At 50.4% G+C, this 27,896-nt stretch overlaps 3 protein-coding genes across 4 annotated transcripts in view; 2 read left to right on the forward strand and 1 right to left on the reverse strand.

The window, feature by feature from the left end:
- Window positions 1-27,896, forward strand: part of APOC3 (apolipoprotein C3) — a 177,567-nt gene that overhangs the window by 115,560 nt on the left and 34,111 nt on the right. The window lies entirely within an intron of this gene.
- Window positions 3,982-18,049, forward strand: LOC140901751 (uncharacterized). The gene is made up of 10 exons (XM_073321152.2): window positions 3,982-4,176; window positions 4,972-5,078; window positions 5,167-5,303; window positions 5,691-5,907; window positions 6,216-6,338; window positions 8,208-8,433; window positions 8,962-9,109; window positions 10,075-10,260; window positions 11,437-11,579; window positions 11,707-18,049. Exons 1-10 carry the CDS (start codon window positions 4,130-4,132, stop codon window positions 11,804-11,806), a joined length of 1,434 nt encoding a protein of 477 aa, XP_073177253.1. The 5' UTR covers window positions 3,982-4,129; the 3' UTR covers window positions 11,807-18,049.
- BUD13 (BUD13 spliceosome associated protein) lies at window positions 12,942-27,872 on the reverse strand. 2 transcript variants are annotated; one of them, XM_073321146.2, is made up of 11 exons: window positions 27,790-27,872; window positions 24,636-24,729; window positions 22,734-22,818; window positions 21,296-21,353; window positions 19,914-20,581; window positions 18,755-19,110; window positions 18,353-18,461; window positions 16,762-16,900; window positions 16,157-16,341; window positions 15,660-15,741; window positions 12,942-14,642 (listed from the first exon to the last, which is right to left on the reverse strand). In XM_073321146.2, exons 2-11 carry the CDS (start codon window positions 24,726-24,728, stop codon window positions 14,549-14,551), a joined length of 1,869 nt encoding a protein of 622 aa, XP_073177247.2. In that variant the 5' UTR covers window position 24,729; window positions 27,790-27,872; the 3' UTR covers window positions 12,942-14,548. The 2 variants fall into 2 exon arrangements, with proteins under 2 accessions (XP_073177247.2, XP_073177246.2); XM_073321145.2 differs by lacking the exon at window positions 27,790-27,872 and adding an exon at window positions 26,596-26,803.

The following is a 27,896-nucleotide window of genomic DNA, read 5'->3' on the forward strand; positions in this document are numbered from 1 at the left end:
CACCTGATTAATGACACTGTCAGGTGTTGCATCCGATGAAGTGAGCTGTAGCTCACGAAAGCTTATGCTCAAATAAATGGGTTAGTCTCTAAGGTGCCACAAGTACTCCTTTTCTTTTTGCAAATACAGACTAACACGGCTGTTACTCTGAAAACTGTCAGGTGAGAGTTTTTCACTCTCTGAAGGCAAATGACCTGTGATGTCAGCTACCTGGTATTGTGTTAGGGGAGCAAAAGTCTCCTGGGAGGGCCGTGACCCTCCACCACTCCTGCCTGGCAGCTCTCAGGCAACAGATTCATGCTCATGCAGGAAGAGAGGGGTCAGAAGGAGAAGCCAGAGAGATGGAAGCCCATCGCTGCCCCTCCCAGCGCAGCAGGTGTACGGACACTTACAGTGGTCAGGCATGACCAGTCTGAGGGCTAGTGAGAAGCCCTGACAGGACTCCTGGGTTCTAGCCCTCACTTTGCCACTGATTTGCTGGGTGACAAGTCACTTCCCCTCTCTGTGCTAGAACCCTGTGACCCGACCCAAACCCAGCCACAAGTGCTGAGAAAACAAGCAGACCCTCTCAGGGCAGTTTTCCTCCTCCTGGGATCAGCCTGGGGCAGCCACGTGCCCCCCCTCGTGCCAGCCACGGCCTCCTCACTGCCCTAGGTCCAGAACAGCAGCACCTCTCGCTCTGGAGGGAGTGGGGCATGCAGCCACACCAACCCCAGGGGCAACTCCGGTTTGTGTTGGGGTGGAAAATGACACAACCCTCTCAAGCTCAGGTGGGCTTAAATCCAGGTCAGGCCCAAGCAGACCACTACTCTGTGCCTCAGTTTCCCCACCTCTAAATTGGAGATAGAGCCCAGGAGGTGAAAGCCTATAAAGCCCTTTCCGTCCATCCCAGGAGGGCTGAGCACTGGACATCATGGCCATGGAAGCTGTATTTTTAAATAACATCATGCCAGGTGTTTGCGGAAAGGCCCATGCTGCCATGGGACCTGGCCACCCTGCACAGGGGGAGCTGTGATGCCCACCCCCAAGCTGTGGCTCTAGGGCTGGTTAGACGCTCCAGGCCAGTGATGCCAAGGGGGCAGGGCTGCAATGACACACTCGCACTTACCCCCCACTCCCAGCCCCTTGCAGGCCCAGGGCACAGATAGCTGGTGTCACAGTGCCCTCTGGTGGGCCCGCAGCACCTTGACTATTGAGACTATAATATAGCTCTGCACCTCCAGCTAATTAGCGGGGAGCACCCTCGGGCAACCCACCTCCAGCCTGGGGAGCCAAGGTCATCTGTGAGGGAAACCGCCCAGTGCAATAACTGGGGCGTGGGCTACTTGGCAAGAGCCACTTGAGGCTCGTGAAGACTGAGCACTGAAATGGGTTCCAGAGGGAACAGGGCTTCAAGGAACCCCACCCATCCTGGCTCAGGGGGAGCAGAGGCCTCAGGAGCTGCCCTCCCCCCGACACACACACACCGCCAGGCAGGGAGGAGAGAGGCATCTCCATGCAGCAGCCATTGTTACTACTTCTCTGGGGCAAGGAAACTAACTGGGGGAGGGGAAAGCAGGGCTCCTCACCCCCCAAAAGCAGCCAGGAGAGCACCCGGCACAGAGGAGCAATGCACGCTCCACCTGTCCTGCAGCCCCCCCTGAGCACAGTGCACTGAGCTTGGAGGAAGCACCTGAAGTGTTTGAACAGAGGATTCCCGTCCTGACGGAGGCTTTCAGAACAGGCAGGGGACAGCTCCTGGCCCCTTGCTGTCAGCACTTCCCCCCATGATGAGATAATGCCCCCTCCTGAGCTCCTGGCTGGGGTACGAGTTGCATGGGGCCTCCTGTGCCTTGCTTCACCCTGGGGTCAGCCCCCCACCAAAACAGCCTCAGAAAGGTGTGATGGGACAGGCTCATGCACATGTTGGAAACCCCTCGGGCAGCAACTGTCCACTTCTGAGTGCAAGTTCCCTCCCTGCCCTCCCCAGCTCAGCCTGGCGTGTGGGCTGAGCCATCCCCTTCCTGGCCCCTGCTCTGCCATGAGATATGTCACTGAGCCCTGCAGCAGCCCCAACCTTTAGCTTCAACACCTGAATTAACAGCTCGCGAGGCCAATTCTTCAGTGCCGGGGAGGGAACTAGTTCTTGGTCATAAATTCAACTGGAATCCAGAGAGATTTCAGGGGCTTCCCTTTTTTTTCTAGCTGCATCATTTAATACTTGAGTCATCACCTGAAATGTGTGCTGTCCCTCTCGCATGACGCGCTGGTTGGCTCTAGGGCTGCTCACTGGCGCTGACGGGCCATGCACACCGCACAGCGGCTTCTGAGGGCTGGGCTGCCTGTTGGGTGGTGGTTTGTTGTTGTGGGGCTGTTGTTGTTATACAGCAACCCCCTTTGGGTGAGTGTAGGATCCGGCTTGGCTACTGGGCAGCCTGGGCTGGTTTCAGAAATGCTTAGAAAACCAAACAAGTCCGATAGAAGCTGGGAGGTGAGACTGACATTCTCCCTCAGCCCTGAGAGGGCCTGGAATTAAAGCAGAGGAGATGTGCCTGTCTTTGAGCAGCTGGAAATGGGTATTTCCTGCAGCAGGGAGTGGGTGGCGGTCGGGGACTGACCCCATTACGCTTTGTGCAGGGTCAAGTCACAACAGCAAGTAAATTATACAGACACACGCTCACCAAACATCATTACCGGAGAGGGTGGGCAGCCCTGTGTCCATCAGCACCACTGAACTGCTCCTTCACCTTCACAGGACTTGTAAGAGACCAGCCCCCGAGGCAACTTAGGGGTTTTTAATGCATTTTGCTGGGAGTTTGGTAAACTCCTGAGGGAATGGGCTCAAAAGGGTGGGGAGAGAGAGAGATGACCTATGTTCAACTTGGCCAAGTCTCCAGGGCTGGAAGGGAATGGTTTTCTGTTCTGTTTGTTCTCGGATCCAGTCCAGTTAAGAAGAACAGCAAATACTGTCAGACTCATAAAACATCCGAGAGTTGGCAACACTGTAAATTTATTATTAAAAGTCCCAAGCCTGGGACTCAGGTTATTAGCTGAGGATCCCACTTTAAAAAAAAAAGACAGACAGACAGGCAGCTAAGTTCCTGTTGCTCATTGCTGTGGAGAAAAGCTTGAAAACGTGAACCCAAAAGCAAATAAAAATAACCTTTGTCTCCAATTACTGAGCAGTTACCCCCTTATTAACCAGTGAGAAGGAGACTCTTCTGCATCCTTCCATTAACATCTGCCAGGACCGTTCAACTTGTTAATGAAACAGTGCTTCAAACAATTAAATGACTGATGACACTCAATTAACACGCTGATTGGCCTCTCAGCTAATTGGTGCTGGCTTGGCCAGCTTCTTGCTGGTGGCAACTTCAGCCTTGAACGGGTCCTCAGCAGCTCCGGCCCCAGGGAAGTCGTTGGCCGGATCAGGCAGCTTCCTGCAGCCATGCCAAAGAGCTGGCTCTGGAGATGCAGACCCGCCTTGAACAGTGCTGGCCAGTGGCTCTCCAGAGTCCCCCAAGCCTGGGGGACGTTCTAGCTAGCGTTAGAGAAGCAGCGTGGAAGGTACTGGCCTGGGAGTCAGCAGCCCTGGGTCTAACCCCAGCTCTACTGGGCAAGTCACTTCTCTCTGGGCCTGTTTTCCCCCTCCCTTCCTTTCACTATGCAGACAGGCCCCTGCCCCAGAGCTCACCAGGTGTGCACAGCACCTAGGGGCCCCCGCCTGCGAGTGACTGTCCCCTGCCAGAGGGCTGCGTACTTTCCCATGGTTGTTAGCGGCCCTGTGGAGCCCTGCTGCTCCCAATCCTGTCTCAGTTACAAACCTAGCCTGGGAAACACAGCGCAGCCCTTCCCCTCCTCTAAACTCCTGGTAACCTGGCATTCGTGGGGTTGCTAGAGCAGCATTCACATTCAAATCACTCTTGGGTGAAAGGCAGGAGACCAGGAACCATAGCAACCTGCAACACACACTAAACCCCTAAGCTCAGCCCAAACAGAGACTCCATAGAGCCCAGAAGCAGCTGCTCAGAGCACTCCTGGGTCCGTACCACCAGCCCTGTAGCCCGTCATCTCTAGAACCAGAAACTGCATCTCACAGGTGGGGGGCGGAGGGATTCCCTCCGCTTGCCTGACCTACAAAGCCTGGGAGATGGAGTCCCTGCAGTTTGCTTGTCTCTGTGAACTCTGCGACTGTGGGTAAGTGAGCGCCCGAACAGGCACAGCCAGACACGCCCTTTCTTTATTTTTGCTTAAGGCTTCTAGAGCAAGAATTGGTTCGTTTCCCCACTCCACACACACTAGCCCTGATCTTAAGCAAAAGCTGCTGGCACTGAGGAGTGCAGGCAGGCTAGAAGCCATGGGCAGCACAGAGAAGGACAGCAGCCTGCTCTACATCTCTCGCTGTAGGGCTGTCTCTCTCTCGGTGTTAGTATGGAGCAGCTTTACAAAGAGCTATCATCACTTGTACTGCAGCGGTACCCAGAGGCATGAGAAAGTCTCGGCCCCACAGACCATCCATGTGCGTGTGCATGGATGTATTCTGTAGCGTTTACCCATGTCCCTGGGGACTTACAAATTTTAACCACCTCTTTTCAGAACATGACAGAGGCCTGCAGCTGTGCCCTGAGCCCTGTTGGTAGTGGGAGTTGGGCAGTAGCAGGCGGGGGGGCTGGGTCATTTCACAGTATTTGGTAGCTTCCAGCTCCTACCTCCACCCCAGGAGAGATCTCTTCCTCTTACCAATAGCATCCGTCTCCCCAGAAGCTCTGGGAGGTGCCAGGTGGAGGGGAGCCGTTCTCGGGGGTGCTGAAAGCTGCTGAGCACCTGCCGCCCCACTGCCCAGCACACAGCTCCCAGTGAGCAGACCCGGCTGCCTGAGCAGTGAGCAGTCACCCCCCCGGGGCACACAGGCTGGATGTGGAGAAGGCTCCCGGAGGGGAGGGGAGCCTGGTTTCAGTTCCTCTCTCTCAGCTGCTTCTCTGTCACACTCAGTCGACACAAGCGCCACAAGAACTGCAAGAAGCGGAGCCGGCCAGCGCCTCAGGACTGCAGGCGGCCCCAGCTGTCCCATTACAAGGCAACTTACACCCAGCCACCAAGTAAGCGAGGGGAACCAAAGCAGTCTCCCTAGTTTTACACATGCCCCGTGCGCCTCCCGGTCACCTCCTCACTCTTCCTCCCCTCCAGACGTGCATCCTCGAAGCAGCAAGAGGCCACTCCACACCCCTCCACACCCCAACCCCCCAGCCATGGCCTTCAGCACCACGCAGCGGGCAGAGTTCATCCCTTGGGAGCTGGGCCAGAGGACCAAGGCACACGTCCGGGTAACGCCAGCACCGCAGCTGATCCAGGCTAGGGTCCTGCCGTCCCCCTCTCCCGAGAGAGAAAGAAGAACCCCTCTCTCCCCCACCCGCCCCCCATTGAGAAGGCCAGGGCTCTACCCCACCCACTCACCTGCCCTGGCAAGGCCTGCAGGCCAAGGGGGCTCTGTGAATTAAGCCACGAGTCACCCCTCACGAGGGGAGGCGCCCTCTGCGGCTGGACACTCTGGAACCCAGTCAGTGCCAAAGGGGCCTGCACTGCCTGCTCTCCACTGAGCCCGGGTTAGCGCAACGGGTCGCTCCCTGGGAGTGGCGTGGGCCCAGCTGCCCCCCGGGGAAGAGACAGGCTGACCTTTCTAGCCCAAAGCACAGGGCGGTCATGTTTTGCAGGAGGCGTATCAGTGCCCAGAGGAGCCCTTCCAAAGCCAGAGTCTGTACCGCCTCCACTTCCCGCCCAGGGAGCCGGTCGTGGCCACCCTCCGGCGGCCCCCGACTCACAGGCAGCCCGATGGCTCCGGCTTCCCCCACACCACGACCACCAAGGAGAGCTACAAGGGATGGCGAGTGGAACGCCCAGCCTGCTATGGAGAGCCGCCAGCCCTGGCAGGTACCGCTGGGACCCCCCCGCCCCGCCCCGCCCCCCAGGCTGAGATCGGCCAAAGTGGCTGCATTAACTTGGGGTGCCCGCAGTCCACGTGCCCCACCCCTGAGTCCTGGATCTGGATAGCGCCCTGAGTGCTCGCCGGTGCTACAGAAGCCAGGAGGGCCTCTCCAATGCCAGACACCGGGCCCACAGTGCCTGCCATGGGGCTGGGCTGGGCTCCATGCCCGGGAGCACGCCCGAAACCCAGGGTTCAGCCCGACCCGCTGCGCTGGGAACACTGAGCAGCACCAGCCCCGTTCTCTCCACCCCAGGCGCTCTCCTGTCCCCTGACCAGGTGGCCGAGATGGAAAGCACCACGCAGCGAGAGTTCACGGAGAAATGCGTCCCCAGACCGGAGCTGGTCAAAGGCCTCCAGGCTCAGCTCACCATCGAAGGTAACAGAGAGGATGAAAGCTTCCAGCCCCACATCCACATGGGCCCGGAAGCAGGGCTGCCCCCGCATAGGCTGTGCGGCACGCAGCTGCCCTCGCCGGGATTGCGCTTGCTGTTGGCGTCTTAGCAAGCCCGTCTCCAACACGTTCCCTCGTTTCAAGCATGGCCCTGCTGGTTTTATGGCTCCCTCTAACCAGCTTTGCTGGGCACAGGCCCGTCCCCCAAACATCCTCCTGGTCAGGGTTTGCCTGGCCTTGCCACTTTCATAGAACTGCCCTCCCCAGGCCCGCTGGGCCCTCCTGGGGCTCACCGCTGGTTCTCGCTTGTGCCTACCTTCTTCCTGACGGGCTGCGGGCTGCGTCGCCCCAGGTACCCCCTTCCTCCAGGCCCTTCTCCCAGCTCACTCGGGGCTGCCTTTGCCAAGCCTGTCCCAGCTCCTCTCTCACGGGCTCCTCCCAGCTGCGTTCTGCACCCGGTGTGCAGCCAGCTCCAGATACCCGGGACCCATCCTTAGCCTTGCCCCATCGCACCCTCAGCTGGGGCTGCATCCGCCGGGCCACAGCAGGGCTCAGCCCAGCTCCCCTTACGGGGCCGACTGGCCAGCCTGCCACAGGGCCCTTTGCCTCCACCCCAGCGGCTCCCAGGTGATACAGTCTCGGGCAGCGGTGCCCACCCTGCGGCCCATGTGACAGCCGCAGGGCCACACAGGGAGTATTGGATGCGGCCCACAATGGTAAACAGGGTGAGAACCACTGGTCTAGGGCAAGAGAGGTTCTCAAGCAGGGGAACACCGAGGTTTTTCAGGGGGTACAGCAGCTCAGCTAGATATTGGCCTGCTTTGACAACAGGCTACATAAACAGCCCTTGTGGAGTCAGTACGAACTAAAATGTCCCCCAGACGACGACTTGTTTACACTGCTCTGTAGACTAGACACTGAAATGTAAGTGCCATGTTTATATTCCAAGTGATTTATTTTACAATTCGTGGTAAAAACAAGAAAGTCAGCCATTGTTCAGTACTGGTGTGCTGGGAGAGAGCTGTATTTTTAGGTCTGATTTCGTAAGCAAGTAGTTTGTAAGGGAGGTGAAACATGGGGGTGCGAGAGACAAATCAGACTCCGGAAAGGGGTACAGCAGCCTGGGAAGGTTGAGAGCCCCCGGTTTAGGGGTACATCTACACTGCAAGAGGCAGCAAGTCTACGGACTGGGGCTCACGTTCGGTGCTAAAACCAGCTGTGTGGAGCTTGCGGCTTGACCCCGGTCCCTCACCCCGGTCCCTCAGGTCCTGAGCCCAAGTCTGAACAGCTCCACATGATTCTTAGTGCTGTAGCACAAGCCCTGAAGTCCCAGGCGCTGAGACTCACTGCCCCTTGCAGCGTAGACACACCCCAGGAGGCTGGTCACGGCGAGGTGTGAGGACGCTACGCAGGAAGGCCAGGATGGGGCTGTACCATATGCACAAAGCAGCACAAAGTTTCAGAGGCTAACAAGCATGGCAGAGCTGAGCTTACCGGCTGGGGGGGGCTCGTTTCCATGTCATTTCTCAACTGCCAGCCCAGGGGCTGTCGGAGTGCTGAGACGACACTGAAAGCCTGGGCTGAGCTCTCTCTGGGGTACTTTCCAAACCAGAACCGGGAAAAGCTTCCCCATTCTCCAGCCTGAGTTTACTGTCCAACAAGTTTGAGACTAGCTGAGAGATGTATCGTTTTATTAATCTGGCCTAAGACACGGGATGCTCTTGATTTCTGCAGCCCCTCTCACTAGGGTTGGCGAACCAGCCAAACCCTGCTCCTATAGAGAGGGGTAGCCCCTCCAAAGACTAACCCCCACCCCCATGGCACGGGACAGTACATTGCTTTCTGTTCTGCTAGGTGATCATGACATGACGACAACCCACCAGAGCACCTACCAGTCTGTGCCCTTAGGGAAGCGGGTAGCCCAGTCAAGCGGTAAGGGAGTAGTGCCAGCAAGGAAACGAACACAGGTGGAATACATTACCAAGTACCAGAGTGATTTCCCAGCATGCAGCTTGTTACCTGCACGGATTTGGCCTGCTCAGCCTCCTCTGGACAACCTGGCAATCAACCAGGGCTTCAGGTGAGTGCAGCCACCAAGTAACGCCCATGGGCAGTGCTTGGAATGGAGAAACCCCAGGCAAGACGAGGGGTTTGTCTCAGCATTGCAGCAAGGATCCCTCAGGTGGCAGAGCAGGTAAGCTGAGCCTTTGACAGAGATCTAGCACAAGGGCCCTCCCCTCCTCTCAGTCAGAAGAATGCTGCATCCAACCCCAGCAACAAGTTTTGGGAAGAGGAAGAAAACGAGATTTTGTTCCTATAAACAACATTGCCAAGGGTTTTGAGATCCTCAAGTGAACAGTGCCCGGCGGGCATTCACTGATATTAACGCACACACTTACCAAACGCAGTAGCTCAGTGTTGACCCCATTTTACAGATGGGGAAACTAAGGCATGGAGCAATGAAGTGACTTGTCTGAGATTGCACAGCAAGTCCTTGGCACAGCCACAAATAGAACGCAGGAGATGCACAGTGATGGCTGGTGTGCAAAGCTCTAAGGAACACCTGCTTCACCTCCTTGCAGCTGAAGTGTTTCCCTCTTCCACCCAGCACAGATTTTCAGACAGTGCAGAGGGAAAGCTACCATGGCTGGGACACCCGCAGATACCCTCATGCCAGCTCTATCAAGCTGAAAGAGGAGCTGGCAGACTTGGGGAGAGAGTGGGATGGAAAATTCAGTGGAGACACGGTGACCAAGGTAACGGGAAGGAAAGGGGGGTTATATGGAGATCAAGGGACTCTTTGAGCAAAGTTAATTTCAGTGAATGAATAAAGATGATTCTCACTGACACAGTGGGAATAAATCTAGTGATTAGAGCACAAGGTCTAGGAGTCCGGGTGCCTAGGTTAATTCCCAGCTCTGTCACTGCCTTGTTTTATGAGCTTGGGCAAGTTTCTTCCCCTCCTGTCTGTAAAATGGGAACAGTGACACTTCTTCGCCCCACAGGCTGGGAAGCTTTGAAAATCTCCTTAATTAGCCAGCGTTTGTAAAGGGATAAAGGGGTGTGGTCCATGCAGTTCCCACTGATGAACTGCTTGGAGATTCTTGGACAAGCCATGCCAGAAGTTCAGGATAATTATATTTTGCTTTCATTCAGTAAGTCAGTAACTCTAAGCCAGCGTGCAGGGTCAGGTGAGACCAGTATCTGGGCACCCCTTGGCTTTTGTGCCGAGGGTGCAGTGGTTGCTTTGTGCAGCATGGACAGAGAATCCCCTATTGCAGTGATCCTGCCAGTGGGGAAAAAAGGAAGCTAAAGAAAAAATGAGATGGAGGGAATGCTGCCTGAACCTCCCCTCCTCCCCCAACCCTTGGGTATCAGTGTCACTTTCCACAGTTTTGTCCTGTCCTGCCCCTGCATGGCAGAAATGGGCTGGCTCCCTCTTGCCCTGGTGTCATTGTGACCCAGTAGTAAACCATTGGTGTAAATCATGCACTCAGCCATTCCACTCCCAGCTCCACACCTGGAACAGCAAGTGGTGTTTCCCAACGCCACGTTCTCTAAGTACCAAGGGACAGACTTTTAAAAAACTCTGCCGTGTTCTCAATAGGAGCTACAAAGTGCAAAACTCTTTTGAAAATCTGGCTCTGCCTCTTTGCAATCTAGAGATGAAAAGTACTATAAAAAAGCTTGTGGTTGTTTTTCTGACTCTGTCTCTTTCCAGCTCTCTTACCCTCCTCTGCCCTTGGACAGGCCTCTGGAGACCATCCAGTGGCCCCCCACGGTGCTGAGATCCCTCCCTGCAAAGTTTGACGATTCCACAGCCCACAAGTTCTTCTTCAGAGACTGGGGAGCCCAGCCCCGAATCCGGCAAGGCGACCCCCACGGTGGAGTCTACATCCGACCTCTGGTAATACGATGGGGCCAGGAGACAGCTCCTGCTAAAGGGCTGCCCATGGCTGGTACCCTCACACAACACAGATGGTCCTGTGAAAGCAGAGTGCATCCAATAGCCTCAGCGCAGCCTTGTACACCAGACAAATTCCACAGGGTACCACAAAGACAGAGGCCACTGTCCCATGAATGATAATGTGCTCGAGAGAACAGCAGCCAAATTTCAGTCAGGGTCCTACCATGGCGGGTGCTGCACAGACTCCCCAGGCATGCAGAGTCCCTGTCCTGCAGAGTTTATTATCTGAATAGACACATGGAGAGACACATGGGGATTCAAGACACAGGCAGCGGGATAGCTGCAGATATCACCTTTAAAAGAAGAAGTGTGGCACTAACATGATGGGAGGTGAGGAAGGGAGTTGTTACCTGGGCCAAAGAGGTGTGGGAGAGGAAGCTGGTGGGCAGGGAATGAGGGAGTGGAACAGGAGCTTGGAGCAAACATCCAGTGAGGAAACAATGACCGGAACAAAGACAGCCCTCTTGCTGCAATGGGTAGGGCTGGAGCTGGGCACCCTACTGCTGCCACCAGTCAGTCTAGGTCCTCTACTGCTCCCCCCAAGAAGGGACACATCTGAGACAGCAAGAGGTGGAGGAAAGCAGCCCTTAGGCAAACATTCACCATGTTAAACCTGGGTATTTTGACTGCTACCCTGGCAGCACACACATGCTACTTTATGTCCCAGACCCCCTAGCAAACAGCATTCAGGAACATCCAGAAATATAGACGGCAGAATCCAGACAGGCCACGTCTGTCTGCCCCTCACACAGCCTGTTGTATATTTACAAGTGCCTTACCTCATCTGTTCTGTGACATTGGCAGTGACAGAGCATCTACAACTGACCGTGGCAACAACAGGGGAAAAACCCTGCTTCCTTGCTAACACATTTTAATATTTCCTAAAAGCAATTTCCTATCGTTCTCCATTTCTTTCTTTTTCAAATGTAATTACCTCTGCTCCGCATTCAGAACGGAAAAGAAGCTGACAAGTTGCCAGTATCTCTAGTTAGCAGTTGGCTCATGTTTAATGTAGCCATGGTTGGGGCAGGGGCCACTTTGATAGCGTTTCCCAACACCTTGCAGTGTAAAATACAAAAAAAAGGGACTGAACTCTGTGACTGTTTGGATTTCTAGGCCAAGTTTGAAAGCCAAACTACCACACACAGCACGTTCCTGCCCCAGAGAGCGGAGAAGGTGAAGAACTGCAAACCAGAGCAGAAACCAATCCGAGCACAGGGAAAGCAGGATTTCTCCACCGTCCACAGGGAGTCTTACAGGTACGGCTTCTTTCGGTGACTGAGTCCAGGCAGGCCATGGCAGCATCCTGATTGCTGCCATGCAACAACGGCTTCGCTTGCACTAGGCATACATCCACATAACTGGATTCTCCACACTCTCTTTCAGGCCAATCCCGCTCCCAGTCTGTCGTTTGCAAACGTACTTGATCCAGCAACAACAGCAGGGAAGAGAAGCAATGAATTCTCTTGTGCCCGTTAAAGCCTGATATGCAGTGTAGATCCAGGTCCCTCAGCCAAATCAACTCTGTCCCCAGGATGCTAATGGGCAAACAATTACTAACTAGACAATTTGATAAACTGTTTTTTGTGCATCTTAGCAACATTAAAATGGCATCATCTAAATCTCTGAGACTGAGTATGCCTATACTGCAGAGGTGTGATTGCAGCTCACACAGAAGTACACATGCTAACTTTAATCTAGCTAGCGTGGCTAAAAACAAAGACGCAGCAGCACAGAATAGATACACAAGTACATACCAAGGGTTCTTGGCAGGCTTGTACAGCCTGCATGTCTTCGCTGCCTTTTAGCCAGGTTAGTGAGATTAAAGCTAGCGCGGGTAAGCAATCACCTCCGATCACAGTGCAGATGCACCCTCAGAATAGCTACTATTAATTTGGCTGTTGTGCATGGATGTGGTATTTGTTTCTTAAGATACAGCAATACAAATGTAATATCCATTGAAATTACACAATAATTGTACCTAATTTCATTGTATTTCCTGTTTGTTTAAGGATTCTGTAGGAATTTTACCTTTAATAACTTTTAATATTTTAACACTAGCTTTCAGAGTGCATTAGCCTATTATTTTGCATTTTATTTTAAAGAAAATAAAAATTGTTTGTGCTTAGTGTTAGCACTTAAATGGTCCTGATTAGACAGATATGCATTCCTCAGCAAAAGGAGCGTTTCCAACTTTCTATCTGAACAACGCCAAACAGTAGTTTTCTGCAAAGCTGGAGTAACAGAGGAGCACCAGCAGCACGTGACTTATCAGAAAAATCAGACGACAAAAACAAAAGTCTATTTATATACGTCTATCTCAAGAGGGCAAAGGCCTACAACTTACATTGACTTAAAAAATCCAAGGGTTAATTTTTTTTTAATCACCAATTCAAACTTAATTGTAACTGTTGTGAACGATTATAATATGATGTCTGTGCCATGCATACATTTATCCTATACATGTATTTGTGTTTGGAGCTGGTCCTCACCAGGAACTTAAATCGGTAGAGCTACTTGTCTCAGGGGTCTGAAAAATCCACACCCCTGAGAGACACACCTATGCCAACTTAACCCCTGCTGTAGGTTTAAAGTTTAAAAAAACCACCCCACACAAAGAGCCAGCTAAAAAACAAAGTTATTATTTACAATTGTACATCCAGGTTACAGGACTGCTAGAAATTTAAATAAAAAAGGAGCATGACCTTTTGACCAGGAGAAAGCACCACCCCAAGAATCACATTTCCTAAGAAAACGTTTGCACTATACTTCCTACCCAGCACTCTCATGCAGCATGAGAACCATGGGAGCCTAATTCCTATCCCAAGACCCAGACTGCTACTAAGGTAAGGACCTTCCATGGAAACAGCTGGGGCATTCAACACCTTCTCTCTGCAAAGTAAACAAGAGAAAACTCCAGCTGCCTGTGAGATCAGAGGTGCTTTCTCAACAGGAGGGACCAGGCCACATTGTCTCTCCCTTAACTGTGGCTCAGAGTCTTGGCAGAGTGGTCATCTGTTCTGAAAGTTAGATTTCAGGTTTAAACAAACGTGCAAACAGCAAGGCTGTGACTATGCAACTGCCAAGCTAGCTGTTACTATCAGACCACTCGATAGAGACCAACCCCTTGCCATCAGATACTCAAAAGAAAATCACATTCAGCGTAGTACATTTAAACCCACCATTACCTGCATCTTTCCATAAGCAGTTAACCCAGACCAACTGCCAGAGCTTTTAGCCAGGATGGGTTTTTTGTCAAATATAACAAAAGAGTTTCTCCCCCACACCCCTCTCTCAAAAAACCCCATTTAGGAAGGGACCAGATAGTGATGTAACACCATATGGAACAAGGCATTGTAGGAAATATTCGTCTACTTAGCTTAGCTCACAGCTAAGAGCAAAAGGGGCTTCTGCTTTATAACTTTCACTGCCAGTCGAGGAATCCACACATTGCGGGACAGAAAAGCCACTTCAGGCTCCTTAGCAATGACATCAGGCAGACTTTCTGAGGCACAACAGCGACAAGCCAGCTGATGGTATTAAAGCACGAGCTGCCACCACTGCCTACAAATACCTGTTGAGCTCCCCACAGCTGAAATCTCAACTTTCGGTTTACAATCTTGACACGCAAAAGCATAATTATTCTATGAAGTAGTTTTCTTTAATCCTCTCCGCACCCCAGAGAAGCACCTGAGATTTGGGACACAACTGAAAACCAACAGATCCCAAAAACACCTCCAGGGGACCAGGAGTTTGGCTGAAAATAGGGTTACAAATGTATTTATATATAATTTGTTAAAAAAATATTAATGCCAGAAACTGGTGTCTCTTCTGCATCTCACAGCAGGTCCAAGAGAGCAGAACAGCTCCTGCAGGTAGCAGGATACTGCATTTTGCCTCTGCATTCAACCTGTTGGCTGCTCGCAGTAAAGCTGTAGAAATTCTTCTCTGTGCTCAAGGGACCCAAAGTTTCCCCCTTCTCCTCTCTGCCTGCCTGGACAGAGTGACCTGTTTTCATCCTCTTCCAGGAACATCTTGAACTTTCCTTTAGAGGCAGCCTTATCATCCCCAGGTAGTCCTCTTTAACACTAAATGCTATGGAGAAGAGGTGTTCAGGGAAGAATAAGCCATTTCTTACAGCTCTTGCAACGGCATTAGGTGTACTGAGGTCTCTCTTCCTCCCTGCCAGGGAGCCAGGAGCAGTCTTCCATTTGGTTCTCTCTTTTGTTTACATGTCCTCAACACTCCATTTATATGCAAGCTCCTGAACTGCCTTCTTGCTGGCTAGCCTGGCAAAGCGCTTCTGTTCAAACCCATTGGACCTACAAAATAACATCAACAAGAGTGTGGGTTGGTGCACAATATACTTTACCAAGCCATTTCTGAGAAATGAAACCTTTTGGAATGACCAGATTGCTCAAGCTCCCCTCCATTTCTAGATTGCTGGCTCAGTTTCAGATCCATCCGTAGTTAACAACAGCTGGTGCCATCTGGTGGCAGTTCAGTGGCCACTGTACAGCAAATTAGGTGAGACTCCTTCCAGTTTCTAACGATAGATGTCCTGACTGCAAAAGCCACGTATCCCCACATTGGCAAGACGGACAAACTATGGAGATTGGTCTCCCAGCTCACCATAGCAAGGGTCTGCAAATGTCAGCACTGAGGCATATTAGCAAGGGGGAGAGCAGGGTGTGGAAAGCACAGATGGTAAGAAAATGGCAAGTATTTTCTGTGAAAAATTAAAAACATACATTTCATGGAAGTTTTTGTTTTTTCATCTAAAAATGAAAAAAAAAAAAAAAAGTTATAATCAATACAAAAAAGACCGGTTGGGGTCCTCCTCCCACCTCACTGGGGAAAAAAGAGGGGGAGGATGGGAAAGGGGAAAAGAGGAAGGGGCATGCACCTGCAAAAACCTGAAACCCAATAGTTGGTCATTTCAATTTGACCAACGATTTGTAAAATTGCCAAGGCAAACATTTTTCGGTATCACTGAAAAGCCATTTTCACGCCCCAAAAATTCAAGCAGCTCTAACGAGAAGCCTGCAGTGCTGCTTACCCAGGCTGCTCCCCTTGTGCTGATCAACAGAGAACTCTGGTCTTTCGGGGCGTTGAGCCAGCACCTCACTCTGGCATGAAATTCACATCATTAAAAAAAAAAAAAAAGCTTTGGAAGCTCATTAAGCCAAGAGACTGTGTGCAAACGCCTTTGTGTGCAGGCAGTACAGCATGCTTCCCCCATGCCTTTGTCTGGGTTATCCCCTGAGCTCAGGGTAAGCTCTTCAGGGCAGAGGCCCATCTACTACCTCTACCGCTGCAAACTTAACAGGAATGCCTACCTGTCCACTCCATCCCAGCGATACCCAGGCCATAAGTTAAACCTGTTCAGGGGAGGTGCTGGTCCATTGTACCTGGGCTTCTCTAGAGACAGAGAAAAGCAACAATATAATCCATTACTATTTCAGCCCAACCATGTGGTTATGTTAACATCAATCGAAACCAGTGTACACACACAAGCGCTGAATGCTGAGCCAGCCAGCCAGCCCGCTGAGCACTGACCATTATTCATGGAGGCAACTTCCAAATACCACCTTTAATCTAGTTTAACTCTGTTGGTTCATAAGACCATAGCACTGTTGTTCACCTGGTCTCTAAGCCAATCAGACCACAGCTGGCAAACAACAGTACAGTGAGTTATTACCACTACTGCACGAACATCCACCAGAAACAGACTGATCTGTTACGGTGAGTCTTGTGCTGTGTATTTATTCACAGCAGCCTTGTTCACCAGTGCAATCACTGGAGCCCTGAACTGCCATAACAAATACAAACCAACCTCTCTTATCCTTGCTCTCTTTGGCTTTCTTCTTTTTGATGAAGTTAGCCATGGGGTCCCCTTCTCTTTCCTTCTCTCGAAGCATCTGATCCAAGTCTTGGTCATCAATGTAACGAGCCAATGGCTTCTGCATCTCCTTTACTGCATCCTCCACATTCTGCTGCTGCTGCCTACTCTGAGCCAGGCTTGAAAAGAAACATACGAAGCCTTATGTTAGAGCAAGTCAGACCCAGGGCACATCCTACTGCTTGCTCAGTGTGCTTGGCTGACTGCAATCCTGTGCTACCAACAACTGTACGGCACTCACACTCCACACACCAGTGTTGGACAGGAAGATTCAAGAGATCTCTAAGATGACAGAGAACATTTGGTGTCCAGGTCACAGGTTCAAATCCAGAATCTCAGTGCCTGGTCAGTGCTCCCTGGGAAAGGAGTCCAGTGATCTCACTCCAGTCACAAGTGGGCCTGCATCCATATCACTCAAACCACCATCAAAATGGCCATCTTTGTTGGAAACAGAGGTGTTACATCATTAGGGGGAGGGGATATTATGCCATGGAACAGAAGGACTGAGCAGTTTGCTATTGAACTCTGGGGCTTCTTACCCCTTGCCCCACTTGGCATACAGCTCATCTCTCTCAGATTTCGCCTCCGCCTTCTTCTGCTGTTCAAGTCGTTCCTGCGTAAGGTCCCTCTTGCGGCCTGATTTGTCTCGAAAGACTGTTTCAGCATTTTGGGATTCATCTGAAGACATGAGAAGGTGCAGGTTAGTCATTTTAGAACATTTCCAAGATCTTAGTCAATTCAGTTAATCACTTCTACGTACTTCAAGAGCCTTGTGTTTTGGTTGGTTGATGTATTTTTTTTGTTTTTAAAGTATTCCAGCCTCAGAAAAAGGTCACCAACCAATAACAACAGAACCACAACCACCAGTTTCTAGCCACTGACCACAACTGTCCTTGTAGGTAGGCCTCTTCAAATCTCAGTCTGACCCTGTTCTTTTAAGAAGTGCTCCCTGAGCCTGCCTAGCACCCTGATGCAAGTCCCAAAAGCTCCCCCTCTCTATTATTATTTCATGGGGAGCAGTGCTCGGGGGTGGGGAGGGTTCCACCATTTACATTTCATTTACTTTACAGGCCTAGGGCCCTTTGTTTTCAGTTTTTATTTAATTTTTCCCAGGAATTTATCAGTGTTTATTACCACAACACCAAAAACAGGTGAAAATCAGTGCAAAAAACTATTAATAATGTTTCTAGGTAAGTATCAGGGTTTATTTTGGTGAACGGAAAGATGGGAAAAAAGTATTCAGTAGATGGATTACTGCTTTGAATTCCGTTCAATGTGGTTTGCTACAGAACTAAAACAGAACTCAAAACACAATGCCACTTCTGAGTTTAAGAAAACAATATATTGCTAATCCCCAAACAAGACTTTTCATTTGAATAAACAGTTTACTGTTGTAGACTTAGAACTATTAACCTATAAATATTTACATTTAATAATTGGGCTACACCATTTGCCGCGCATACACTCAACTTCATCCTTTTCTCCTGATTTTGGGTTTTTTTTAAACTTTTGAATACCTCCTTGTGTTCTGAAATGTATTCTGATATAGATTTTAGTTTTCTTCCCATTTTAGTGTGTCAAATCTTTAAACCGTTAGCTGCTAACAGCTTGAAATGTGTACATGGTCGGCATGAGATTTATCAGTATGTTCGGATGCACACACACGCACTTCAGAGCTTGCATGCGTGCCTGTTTGTTTATTGTGTGTACCTTATCTAGGTTAATACGTAGCCTTACTTCAACAAGCAATTTTGCATGTACACACACGCAGAGTATTGTATTATCGTAATACATATATCTCATGCAATGTCTTGTATTTTCCTAATAAAACACGTTTTTTTTATGTATTTGAATGATACAAAAGTATGGTGAAAATGAGAAAAAAAAGTGAATACTTTTTGTAAAACCTGCGACTTTTTTTAGTAAAAATCGATTTAAACTGAAAATGAAGGGGCTTTACAGGCCCTTCGAAGGCCTTTCAGAGTGCCTAGATGCTACCCCACGGAGAATCACTTCAGCCAGGGCCCACCACACCCAAAACCCCTACGACTAGCACAGAAAAAAGCAGTAGGAACCAGGCTGTAGGTTGAAGGAAGGTTGATGCCCATTACAGTCTCATTAACTCTTTACCTTCCAAGTGTTTGTTATTTCTGTCATATCTCCTGTGCTCCTGCTGTTCTCTCCGCAGCAGGTCGGCTGACACCAAGCCAGCTTTACCCCCAGACAGCATCTGGCTGGCCTGCAAATCCAAAAGGGATACCACACATTATCACTAGCTGAAGGCTGTGGAGGCCCATCCATGTAATGAGCTGGTGATCTCAGTCCAGTTCTTAGGAGAAATGCCCATATCACCAAGCCACCTCCCTCCCCAGGGCAATAACTGGCCCCCTTGTGGGCACTCTCAGCAGACACACAAAGACTGAGTGGGCCAAGAGGACAAAGCTAATCACTCATCCTTACCAATGCTCACTGCAGGACGGGGTGAGGCATGTAAGGAGGGCAGCGTGGGAAACGTATACCTTACAAGCTTACCCTCTGGTCCTCTCCTCTCTCCCCCTGGAAAGATCTTTTAGAATCTGGGCCTCGACGAGGAGGCAAGAGGCCAGGAGAGCTCCTTGAACTGTGGAGTTTCTTTCCAGCTGCCTGACTCCTTCGGGGAGGAGATAAATCAGAATCCGAAGATGTGTTCTGATTCCTCTTGGGAGGAGAGAGTTTGGAGTGGGAGTCACGGTGTAGCAGGCCTGGTCTGCGACTGTTCCGAAGGGGGGAAAGGTCAGAATCAGAGGAATCCTGGGAACTTTTCCGTGGCAGTGAAGAATCAGAGTCATGCCTCTTGCGCCTTTTAGGCGACAGAGCCTGTTTAGGCTTTTTATTGGCTGGAGAAACGCCTGCAATAATACAGAGATATCAAATTATAATCACAGAAGAAATACAATTTGGAGCCCTGTAAAAGCCTGGACACGCTAGCGTCTGTGATGCATCTCTGCAGAGCTAAACTAGCCAGTTTTGGAAACCAGAAGAGATGTTAAACAAGCCATGTGATAATAGGGTACACAGACAGCTAAGCCCTGCCTGAACACTCCTTTTAGAACTCTATATCAAACTCTAAGAACAGCCCCAACTGGTCCTGGACATTATTTTGAAAATCCCTCTTCTACACCTATAAAAATACTGGTAAAGTACTTAGGTATAATCAGCATTGCTCCAACAGCTTCGTTCCTGATTGAGGCTATTTCCCATCAGCATGGGCTAGGTCAGCTGTCCCTAAGGCCACCTCTTCATGTGCAGGGAAAAAGGATATTATTAACATTCACTAACACGTGTTGGAAATATTCTTCTCTTTCCGTGAGGTTCCTTTTACTTGAATTTGCCTCTGATATAGGCACTTTGAGTTGATTTGTAACTCCTTGCTAAGTCTGTGCAGAACGGGACTGAGAGACTTAGCTTTACCATTACAAAACTTTCGTTACTGGGGATTTTTGTACTTGTTGTAAGATAAGTCCAAGTCCTACCATCTTTAACTTACCAAGGGAAAGTGTAAAACACTGATTCCAAATCCCACAGCTGGCAGCAGTGTTCAAACATGGTCACAGACTGGGGCCTGACAAACGTTTAGAAATAACACGAACTTGAGTGACTTGCTGTTCCCAAGAGCACCCGGCTAGCGCTGGATGATCTCATACACACTCACCTCTTGTGCTGCTTTGTTTTTTCAGCCCATTAGGTGATCCAGTTCTCTTTCTCTGACATGGTGATGTGGCTAGGTCAGAATTGTCTCTGTTCTTCCTGGGGGGTGAAAGATCTGGAGTTATCTGCTGCTTATGACGCGATGAGGACTTGTGTGGGAAGCCGGATCTCAGATTAGATCGCTCTCCTTGGATTCCTCCTGGTAGCGATTTGTCCATAGTTTTGTTGCTTTTTTTTCCTGACACTGAGTCGCGGCGGCCCCGGCGGGGCGGCGACAGGTCCGGCGAGTCGCGGCGGCCCCGGCGGGGCGGCGACAGGTCCGGCGAGTCGCGGCGGCCCCGGCGGGGCGGCGACAGGTCCGGCGAGTCGCGGCGGCCCCGGCGGGGCGGCGACAGGTCCGGCGAGTCGCGGCGGCCCCGGCGGGGCGGCGACAGGTCCGGCGAGTCGCGGCGGCCCCGGCGGGGCGGCGACAGGTCCGGCGAGTCGCGGCGGCCCCGGCGGGGCGGCGACAGGTCCGGCGAGTCGCGGCGCTGATTCCTGGATGGAGACTCATCTGAAGAATCATGACGCTGCTTCCTGGGTGGAGAGCTCTCAGGTGAATCATGGCGACCTCTCCTGGGAGGTGATGGTTCAGACGAGTGTTTAATTTTCTTTTGTTTTGTGGTTTCTGAACTGGAAATAAAAACAAAACAAGGGGTTTGTAAAGCAGCCAGCGGGGGTTTAAAGGGTGTTAATAGCTCTCCTGAATGGAGCGCTGGTTACCAATTCACATTTCGTTCTCAGTTTCACAGACAGACGTTCACACAGATTAATTCCTGCACTTGTCACCTCTGATCTGTCACTACCACACAAAAACCCCAAAAGGGCTCCTATACCTGGGCCCTCTGAGCTCCGGCCGTGTTGGCATTTAAGTTCTACCAGAATCACTTTATGACCAACATGATACTTAAAATCTGTTTCAGCCCCTTCCACTATTATGGGCAGTCGGAATGTTTTTAGGAGTCATACGAGAATATAAAGATCCCAAGTCTGTTATGAAAACGAGGGAACTCTACTGTCCTCATCGCATTCCAGCTTTGCTTGGCAGCACGCAGTCACCAACATTTTCTCTACATATTTAAATGACTATGGAATAAATCTGCTTCCTGTGTTAAGGTGTTGTGTAGTATTTCTGTACACTGTAATAGACAGTTACTGCATTCTCCCCCAGAGGTGAATGCATTTTAGGACTGAATAAAGCAATCCTCCTATATCCCTTTCCTACATCATAAGGCTTAACTGTAAAGTACTGTGAGACCCTGTGATAAAAGGGGCAACACTGAAAACAAAGTATTATACAAAATAAAAAAGAACCTGGTAACCACGACCCCAGGCAAAGTCCCATACCTTGCTATAGACTTGGCAGCTAGAGAAAGGTCTGAGCTTTGTGAATCTTCATTCTGATCTAAAAAAAGAAAAGATCATCACTTAGACTCTCGTCATAGTGGACCACAAGCTAAATATGAGTCAACAGTCTAACACTGTTGCAAAAAAAGCGAACATCATTCTGGGATGTATTAGCAGAAATGTTGTAAGCAAGACGAGAGAAGTAATTCTTCCATTCTATTCTGCGCTGGTTATGCCTCAACTGGAATAGTGTGTCCAGTTCTGGGCGCCACATTTCAGGAAAGATGTGGACAAATTGGAGAAAGTCCATAGAAAAGCAACAAAAATGAGTAAAAGTCTAGAAAACATGACCTATGAGGGAAGACAGAGGGGACATGATAACAGTTTTCAAGTACATAAAATGTTGTTACAAGGAGGGAGAAAAATTGTTCTTCTTAACCTCAGAGGATAGGAAAAGAAGCAATGGGCTTAAATTGCAGCCAGGGAGGTTTAGGTTGGACATTAGAAAAAACATCCTGTCAGGGTGGTTAAGCACTGGAATAAATTGCCTAAGGAGGTTGTTGAATCTCCAGCACTGGAGATTTTTAAGAGCAGGTTAGACAAACACCTGTCAGGGATGGTCTAGATAATACTTAGTCCTGCCATTAGTGCAGGGGACTGGACGAGATGACCTCTCAAGGTCCCTTCCAGTCCTATGATTTCTCCCTAAAATGAGAGCACATCTCAGGACTTGTGAGGTATATGCTTTTTCTGTTGGTGTTTTATTTTTCAGCTTGCAGAGGCAATATACTCAGGGGAAGGGAATCGGAAAGTTAGCCCAGATGTGCTCCCTAGATGAAGTCAGACAGGGCTCCCTGCAATCAACTAAGAGGGCCCCTGCCCTCACATCTTCTGCAGATGATGCCTATGCTCACTTTCACCCTCAATTCCATCGATGACAACCTGACAATTGCAGGGCATCACCTTGCTGAAGTCAAGCTGAAGGTCTTGGCTTTATCTTCAAACCCATTCACAAGTCCTCCCATCCGCATCTCATCCTGTGTCCCACTGTATCCCATCAGCCCCTCTGTTCTCTGTAAAATGCCAGTCCTGAATCTCTCTTCATTTCCTTCTATCACTTTCCACATGCAACTTTCCATGCTGCCTCTTTCCTGTGGAACACCCCTTCTAAGCCAAACCACTTCTCTTTGGTCAAGTTCCTCCTGAAAGCTCTTTTCTTCTGTAAGGCTCATAAGACATATGTATTGAAATATGGAATGAAAACCCTATAAAACCTAACACTTCTCCATCTCTGGGTTACAGAGTGTTTCCTATTTCCTACATATCTATCTTTAATTGTAAATTATTTGGAACAAGGACTTACTACATTTGTGGGTATTGTACCAAGCTGAAAACTTTACTGGGGCTAAAACAACCACAACCACCACTCCAAGCTTACCTCCTAAAAGCTTCCATTTATTGTTTGTCCGGAATTCTTCCATCCGTTTCACTTCTTCTGGACGCTCATCAATAAACTCTGCCACCTGAATGTAATGTAGCAGAGTTAGAACCAAAGAGATTTTTTACTCTCAAAAATAAACACATTCAGGCAACTAATGTGGTTTGCCTGTAAACCTCCATTATTCTGCTGCACAGACTTCCTGTACATTGATATCAAAACATACAATATTGCTAAAGCCTCTGACTATGTATTAAATGCTGGGTTGTTCTCTGTAACTCTAGAAAAGAACACATCCCTTACTACTTAAGTTGCAAAGTCTAGCTCACAACATCAATTGCACAGGCTTATTTGATTTCATTACAAGAGGTTGTTTTAAAACTTTTCAAAATATTTCTCTCATCTGTTGCTTTTGTTTTGGAACAGCTCTCCTCTGCTTCTTTTTCATTTAAAAATCAATCTCTAAAGACCCACCATGCCAAGCAGTCTCAGATCAAAATTTAGATTTGGCTCAAAAACAGGAATTAGCAAAAAAAAAAAAAAATTATCAATTCCAATGGGAACTTTGTTTGTTTGTATTTGTTTGAAGGGAAGTTTTAAATCTAAACAGTATCTGTTCACAAGACATTGAAGATGGGCTACCGCAAAAGAAGCAGTAAGTGAAACTGATCAGTCTCATTAAAAATCTTTCAGTATCTCAGGTGCTGTTAGTAACTCAAACAAAGGCTTTTAAAAATATGATTGTTAACTCAATAACATCCTACTAAAAGTTGCTAGTTACAGTCTGTCTACTTACAGTGTGTCATTGGAACCTGAACTAGACAAAGCACAGGAAAATATGCTCTAGCACAGTAATTCTCAACGAGGGGTCCGTGGCCCCCAAGGGGGCCTCGAGCAGGTTTCAGGGAGGCCTCCAAGCAGGGCTAGCATTAGACTCACTGGGGCCCAGGACAGAAACCCAAAGCCCCACTGCATGGGGCTGAAGCCCAGGTCCCTGAGCCCCACCACCCAGGGCTGAAGCTAAAGCCTGAGCAATGTAGCTTTGCAGGGGCCCCTGTGGCATGGGGCCCCAGGCAATTCCCCTGCTTGTGACCCCCTAACGCCAGCCCTGGCTTTTACATGCAGAAAACCAGCTGTTGCAGCAGAGGTGGGCCGGGGAGTTTTTATAGCATGCTGGGGGGCCTCACAAAGGAAAAAGGTTGAGAATCTCTGCTCTCGGAAGCAATTACCCCAGAAGAGGGACATGAGTCATGAAGCATAATGGTCTCTAAGTGCTTTTCAGTTACTTTTAGACACTCGCATCCTGGATTCTCTATGGGACGTGTAGTGTAACACAGCCCTTGTGCAGCCACATCTTTCACACGTGCTCTGGGACAAATCTGACACTGATTAAGGCCAACAGAGTTGCACCCACTTATGCCATTGGTCAATTTTACTTCCTATTTCTGAAACATCTTCACAGAACAGCAGCACTGCAGGGTCAGCTGCTCTCTCCTTTTGCTATAATGTTGTTTTGTTAATTTTTTTAATGCAAGACAGAGATGTAGTAAGTAACAGTCCCTATCACCAACAGCTTACAAACTAAATGCTCCCTTTGCTGACAGTTGTACAAGGCTGAGCAGAACGAGGCTCCAGTTTGCTTTAAGCTTTTAGATCTACTGCAATGCATATATAAAAAATCTGAATGCAAAGTATCATTCTTTCTAGGATGCTAATGAGATCTCTCTACAGTTAAACCAGACAAGTTATTCACTTTGTCCACTTACACAGGCAGCCATTCCCCCGGGCACTGCTTGGCAAGTGTTTCCCCCCATGATGACAGCAGGAAGTTTGTAAGGGTGCTCAATAAAATCAGTACTTTGGTTTTTGATAGCACAAGCCTCCCGACCCTTGAGTACCCACCACAGGCAGATCCCCGTCATCCTCTTCCTCCTCCTCTTTCTCTTGTGCAGCAGAAATGCTATTCCAGCTCACATCATCATCCACTATTCGCATCCTGAGAGGAGGGGGAGAAAGGTAGTGGTGGCATTAGGAAAGGACCATGGCTCATGGGAGTGAGTACAAAGCAAATGAATGAAGCAATAAGGGGCATGTGTGTCCAATGTACGCAACTCAGGTGGCAGGCAAAGAATGGACCCTCAGAGACACAGCAGTTGCATTTTGCATCCCCATAGTCTACTGCTGTGAGACCAACCACCCCCAATCAGCCACCTAGGGGTGATGCTCTAGCTATACCTCTCCCCATATGCAGTGAACAGGGCAGGGGGAGCAAGAAAAAAAGCTACACAAGCCCCTAGCCCCAAACACACACTGGGGATAGGGGTAGACACAAGTGTTCTGGTCTCAGAAGGGAGGAGATGCCTGGTGGGCCCCCATGGTTAAGGGGTTACTTGGGGATCCTTCAGAGTGGAAGTGGAGGAGGTCTCTCAGATTCATAGATTCCAAGGGCAGAAGGGACCATTGTGATGATCTAGGTTCTCAACCTGCAGCCATGGGCCGCTTATGTCCCAATCAGCACAGAGCAGCAGCCCATGTGACATCCTATGGGCCACACAGGTAGTATTGGATGCAGCCCACAAAGGTAAACAGGTTGAGAACCTGGATCTCCTATATGGCATAGACCAGGGAATTTTCCCACAATAATTCCTAGAGCAGATCTTTTAGAAAAACATCCAGTTCTACCTTTCTCTGCTACATTGAAGAGCCCATTATCACATATTTATTCCCCACCTAGGTTCTTACAAACTGTAACCAGGTCACCCCTTAACCTTCTTTTTGTTAAGCCAAATAGACCGAGATCCTTGAGTCTGTCACTATAAGGCAATGGCTCTCAACCTTTCCAGACTACTGTACCACTTTCAGGGGTCTGATTTGTCTTGCGTTCCCCCGAAGTTTCACCTCCCTTAAAAACTACTTGCTTACAAAATCAGACATAAAAATATAGATGTGTCACAGCACACCAGTACTGAACAATGGCTGACTTTCTCGTTTTTATCTTATAAGTGTAAGATAATCAACTGAAATATAAATACTGTACACACGTTTCAGTGTATAGTCTATAGAGCACTGTAAACAAGTCGTTGTCTGGGCTTTTTATGTAGCCTGTTGTAAAACTAGGCAAATATCGAGATAAGTTGATATACGCTCTGGAGGACCTTGGCGTACCCCTAGTTGAGAATAGCTGCTATACAGCACATTTTTCAACCCTTTAATCACATCCCTAAGCGCTGTGGGGAAAATCGTTGGGGGGGGGGGGTCCAGGGAGCCTGGGGAAAGTCTGGAGGAGCCAGAGGAACCCTTAGGGCGGGAGAGGGGGGTCCCTCGGAGCAAGGGGGGCCAAGGGAGCCAGGGGGACCCTTAGGGCGGGGGGGTCCCTGGGAGCAAGGGCGAGCTAAGGGCTGGGAGAGCCTGGGGACCCCTTAGGGTGGGGTGGGGTCCCTGGGACCAAGGGGGGGGCTAAGGGAGCCAGGGGGACCCTTGGGGGGGTCCCTGGGAGCAAGGGGGGGCTAAGGGCTGGGAGAGCCTGGGGACCCCTTAGGGCGGGGTGGGAGGTGGGGAAGGGGGTCCCTCGGAGCAAGGGGGGGGGCTAAGGGAGCCGGGGGACCCCTTAGGGTGGGGAGGGGGGTCCCTCGGAGCAAGGGGGGGCCCAGGGAGCCAGGGGGGGCTAAGGGAGCCAGGGGGACCCTTAGGGCGGGGTGGGAGGTGGGGAAGGGGGTCCCTGGGAGCCAGGGGGGCCCCACCGCGGAGCTCGGGAAGCCGGGGGCAGCGGCGCGGGGCCCGAGGAGCCCTGGGGGCGGGACTCCCCCGGGGAAGACCCGAGGCAGGGGGCCCCCGGGGAAGACCCGGAAGCGGGGCCACTCACCCCCTGCCGCCGCTCCCCGGCGGCTTCTTCCTCCGCTTGCGCCTGCCGCCCTCGGGCTCGGCCGCGGCCCCGCCCAGGTAGCGCCGCAGGTACTCGGCCTTGGACAGGCCCGGGGCCGCCATGGCGGCGCGGCGCGGACGGGGCGGCGACGGGGACAAAACGGCGCGCGGCGCGCACCGGAAACCGCCTGGCCCCGGCCGGCGCACGTGGGGCGGGGCGCGCGGGCGCTTCCGGCGGGGGAGGGGTGTGGGGCGCGCGGCGGGGCTCCTGCAGCGAGGAGTTCCCTTGGTCTCCGCCTGCTGGTGCGCGCTGAGCGGGGGAGCGGGACTGGGCGCAGGGACCGCCCTAGGCCGCAGCGGGGTAAAGGATTAAAACGGCCTGTCCGGACATTAAACGCCCCCGTCAGGCCGAGGGCCCTGCTGGAGGCTTGGGCTGGAGTTGAACCAGGATCGGGAGCTGGGGGCCACGCCGCTGAACTGCAGGATGAGGAAGGTTGAGATGGTGTTGGGGGTATTTTTAGTAAGAGTCAGGGCCCCTGTAACCAATTAAAACTCACAGCAGGTCAGGACCTGGCTGACTTCTGCTTTTTAAAAAAAAGTTTAGGACAAAATAGGGAGCTTAGCTACAGGGTACGTGCAGCGGGTAAGGAGCGGTGGAGGGCCCCTGCCGGCTGCCATCTACAACCAGGGGGATCTTGCAGCTCCCAAGGGCTGAAATCAGATTCTGTGACTTACACGACCTCCATGAAAAAATCATTGCCTTCTTATAATTAAGGCTGCCTCCCCCTTTACTGCTGCAAGTGGAATATAATAGTGCAGTACAGCTGCCCCACTTTCTCAGGCTGAAAGTTAGACAAACCCATCTATTGTCAAATTATTCCTTTTTTATTCTGAGCACAGCTCAGAGTACACTCAACTGCCTCTACACTGCCAAACCCCTCACTTGGTTAAGTATTAGCCATAATCAGAGATTGTGTTGATCCACCACTAATTGTTTTGTTAGCTTTTCCTCCCAAGATTCAAACCCAAGCTTCTCTGGGCCTGGAGTTCTCAGCTGTGAGCTTGAGGACATGCACAAAAAAACAAAAATGGGGCATGGAACTATGCAAAAGCAACACTTTGTTAATTAATACTTTACATTGGAACACAGTGTAGAGAAGGTGAGGGTAGTTTTCATTTAAAAACAGAAGTGTACCATCAGTCTGGAGACACTAGCTGCAGAGCCAGCTGCTACTCAAGGATCTAGCACCAACTGCTGCTGGAGGAGGGGTGTTCTACTGATCCCAGTTAGTGCATGCACAG

This window comes from Lepidochelys kempii, chromosome 22 (assembly GCF_965140285.1).
Source record: "Lepidochelys kempii isolate rLepKem1 chromosome 22, rLepKem1.hap1, whole genome shotgun sequence".
Classification (NCBI taxonomy): Eukaryota; Metazoa; Chordata; order Testudines; family Cheloniidae; genus Lepidochelys; species Lepidochelys kempii.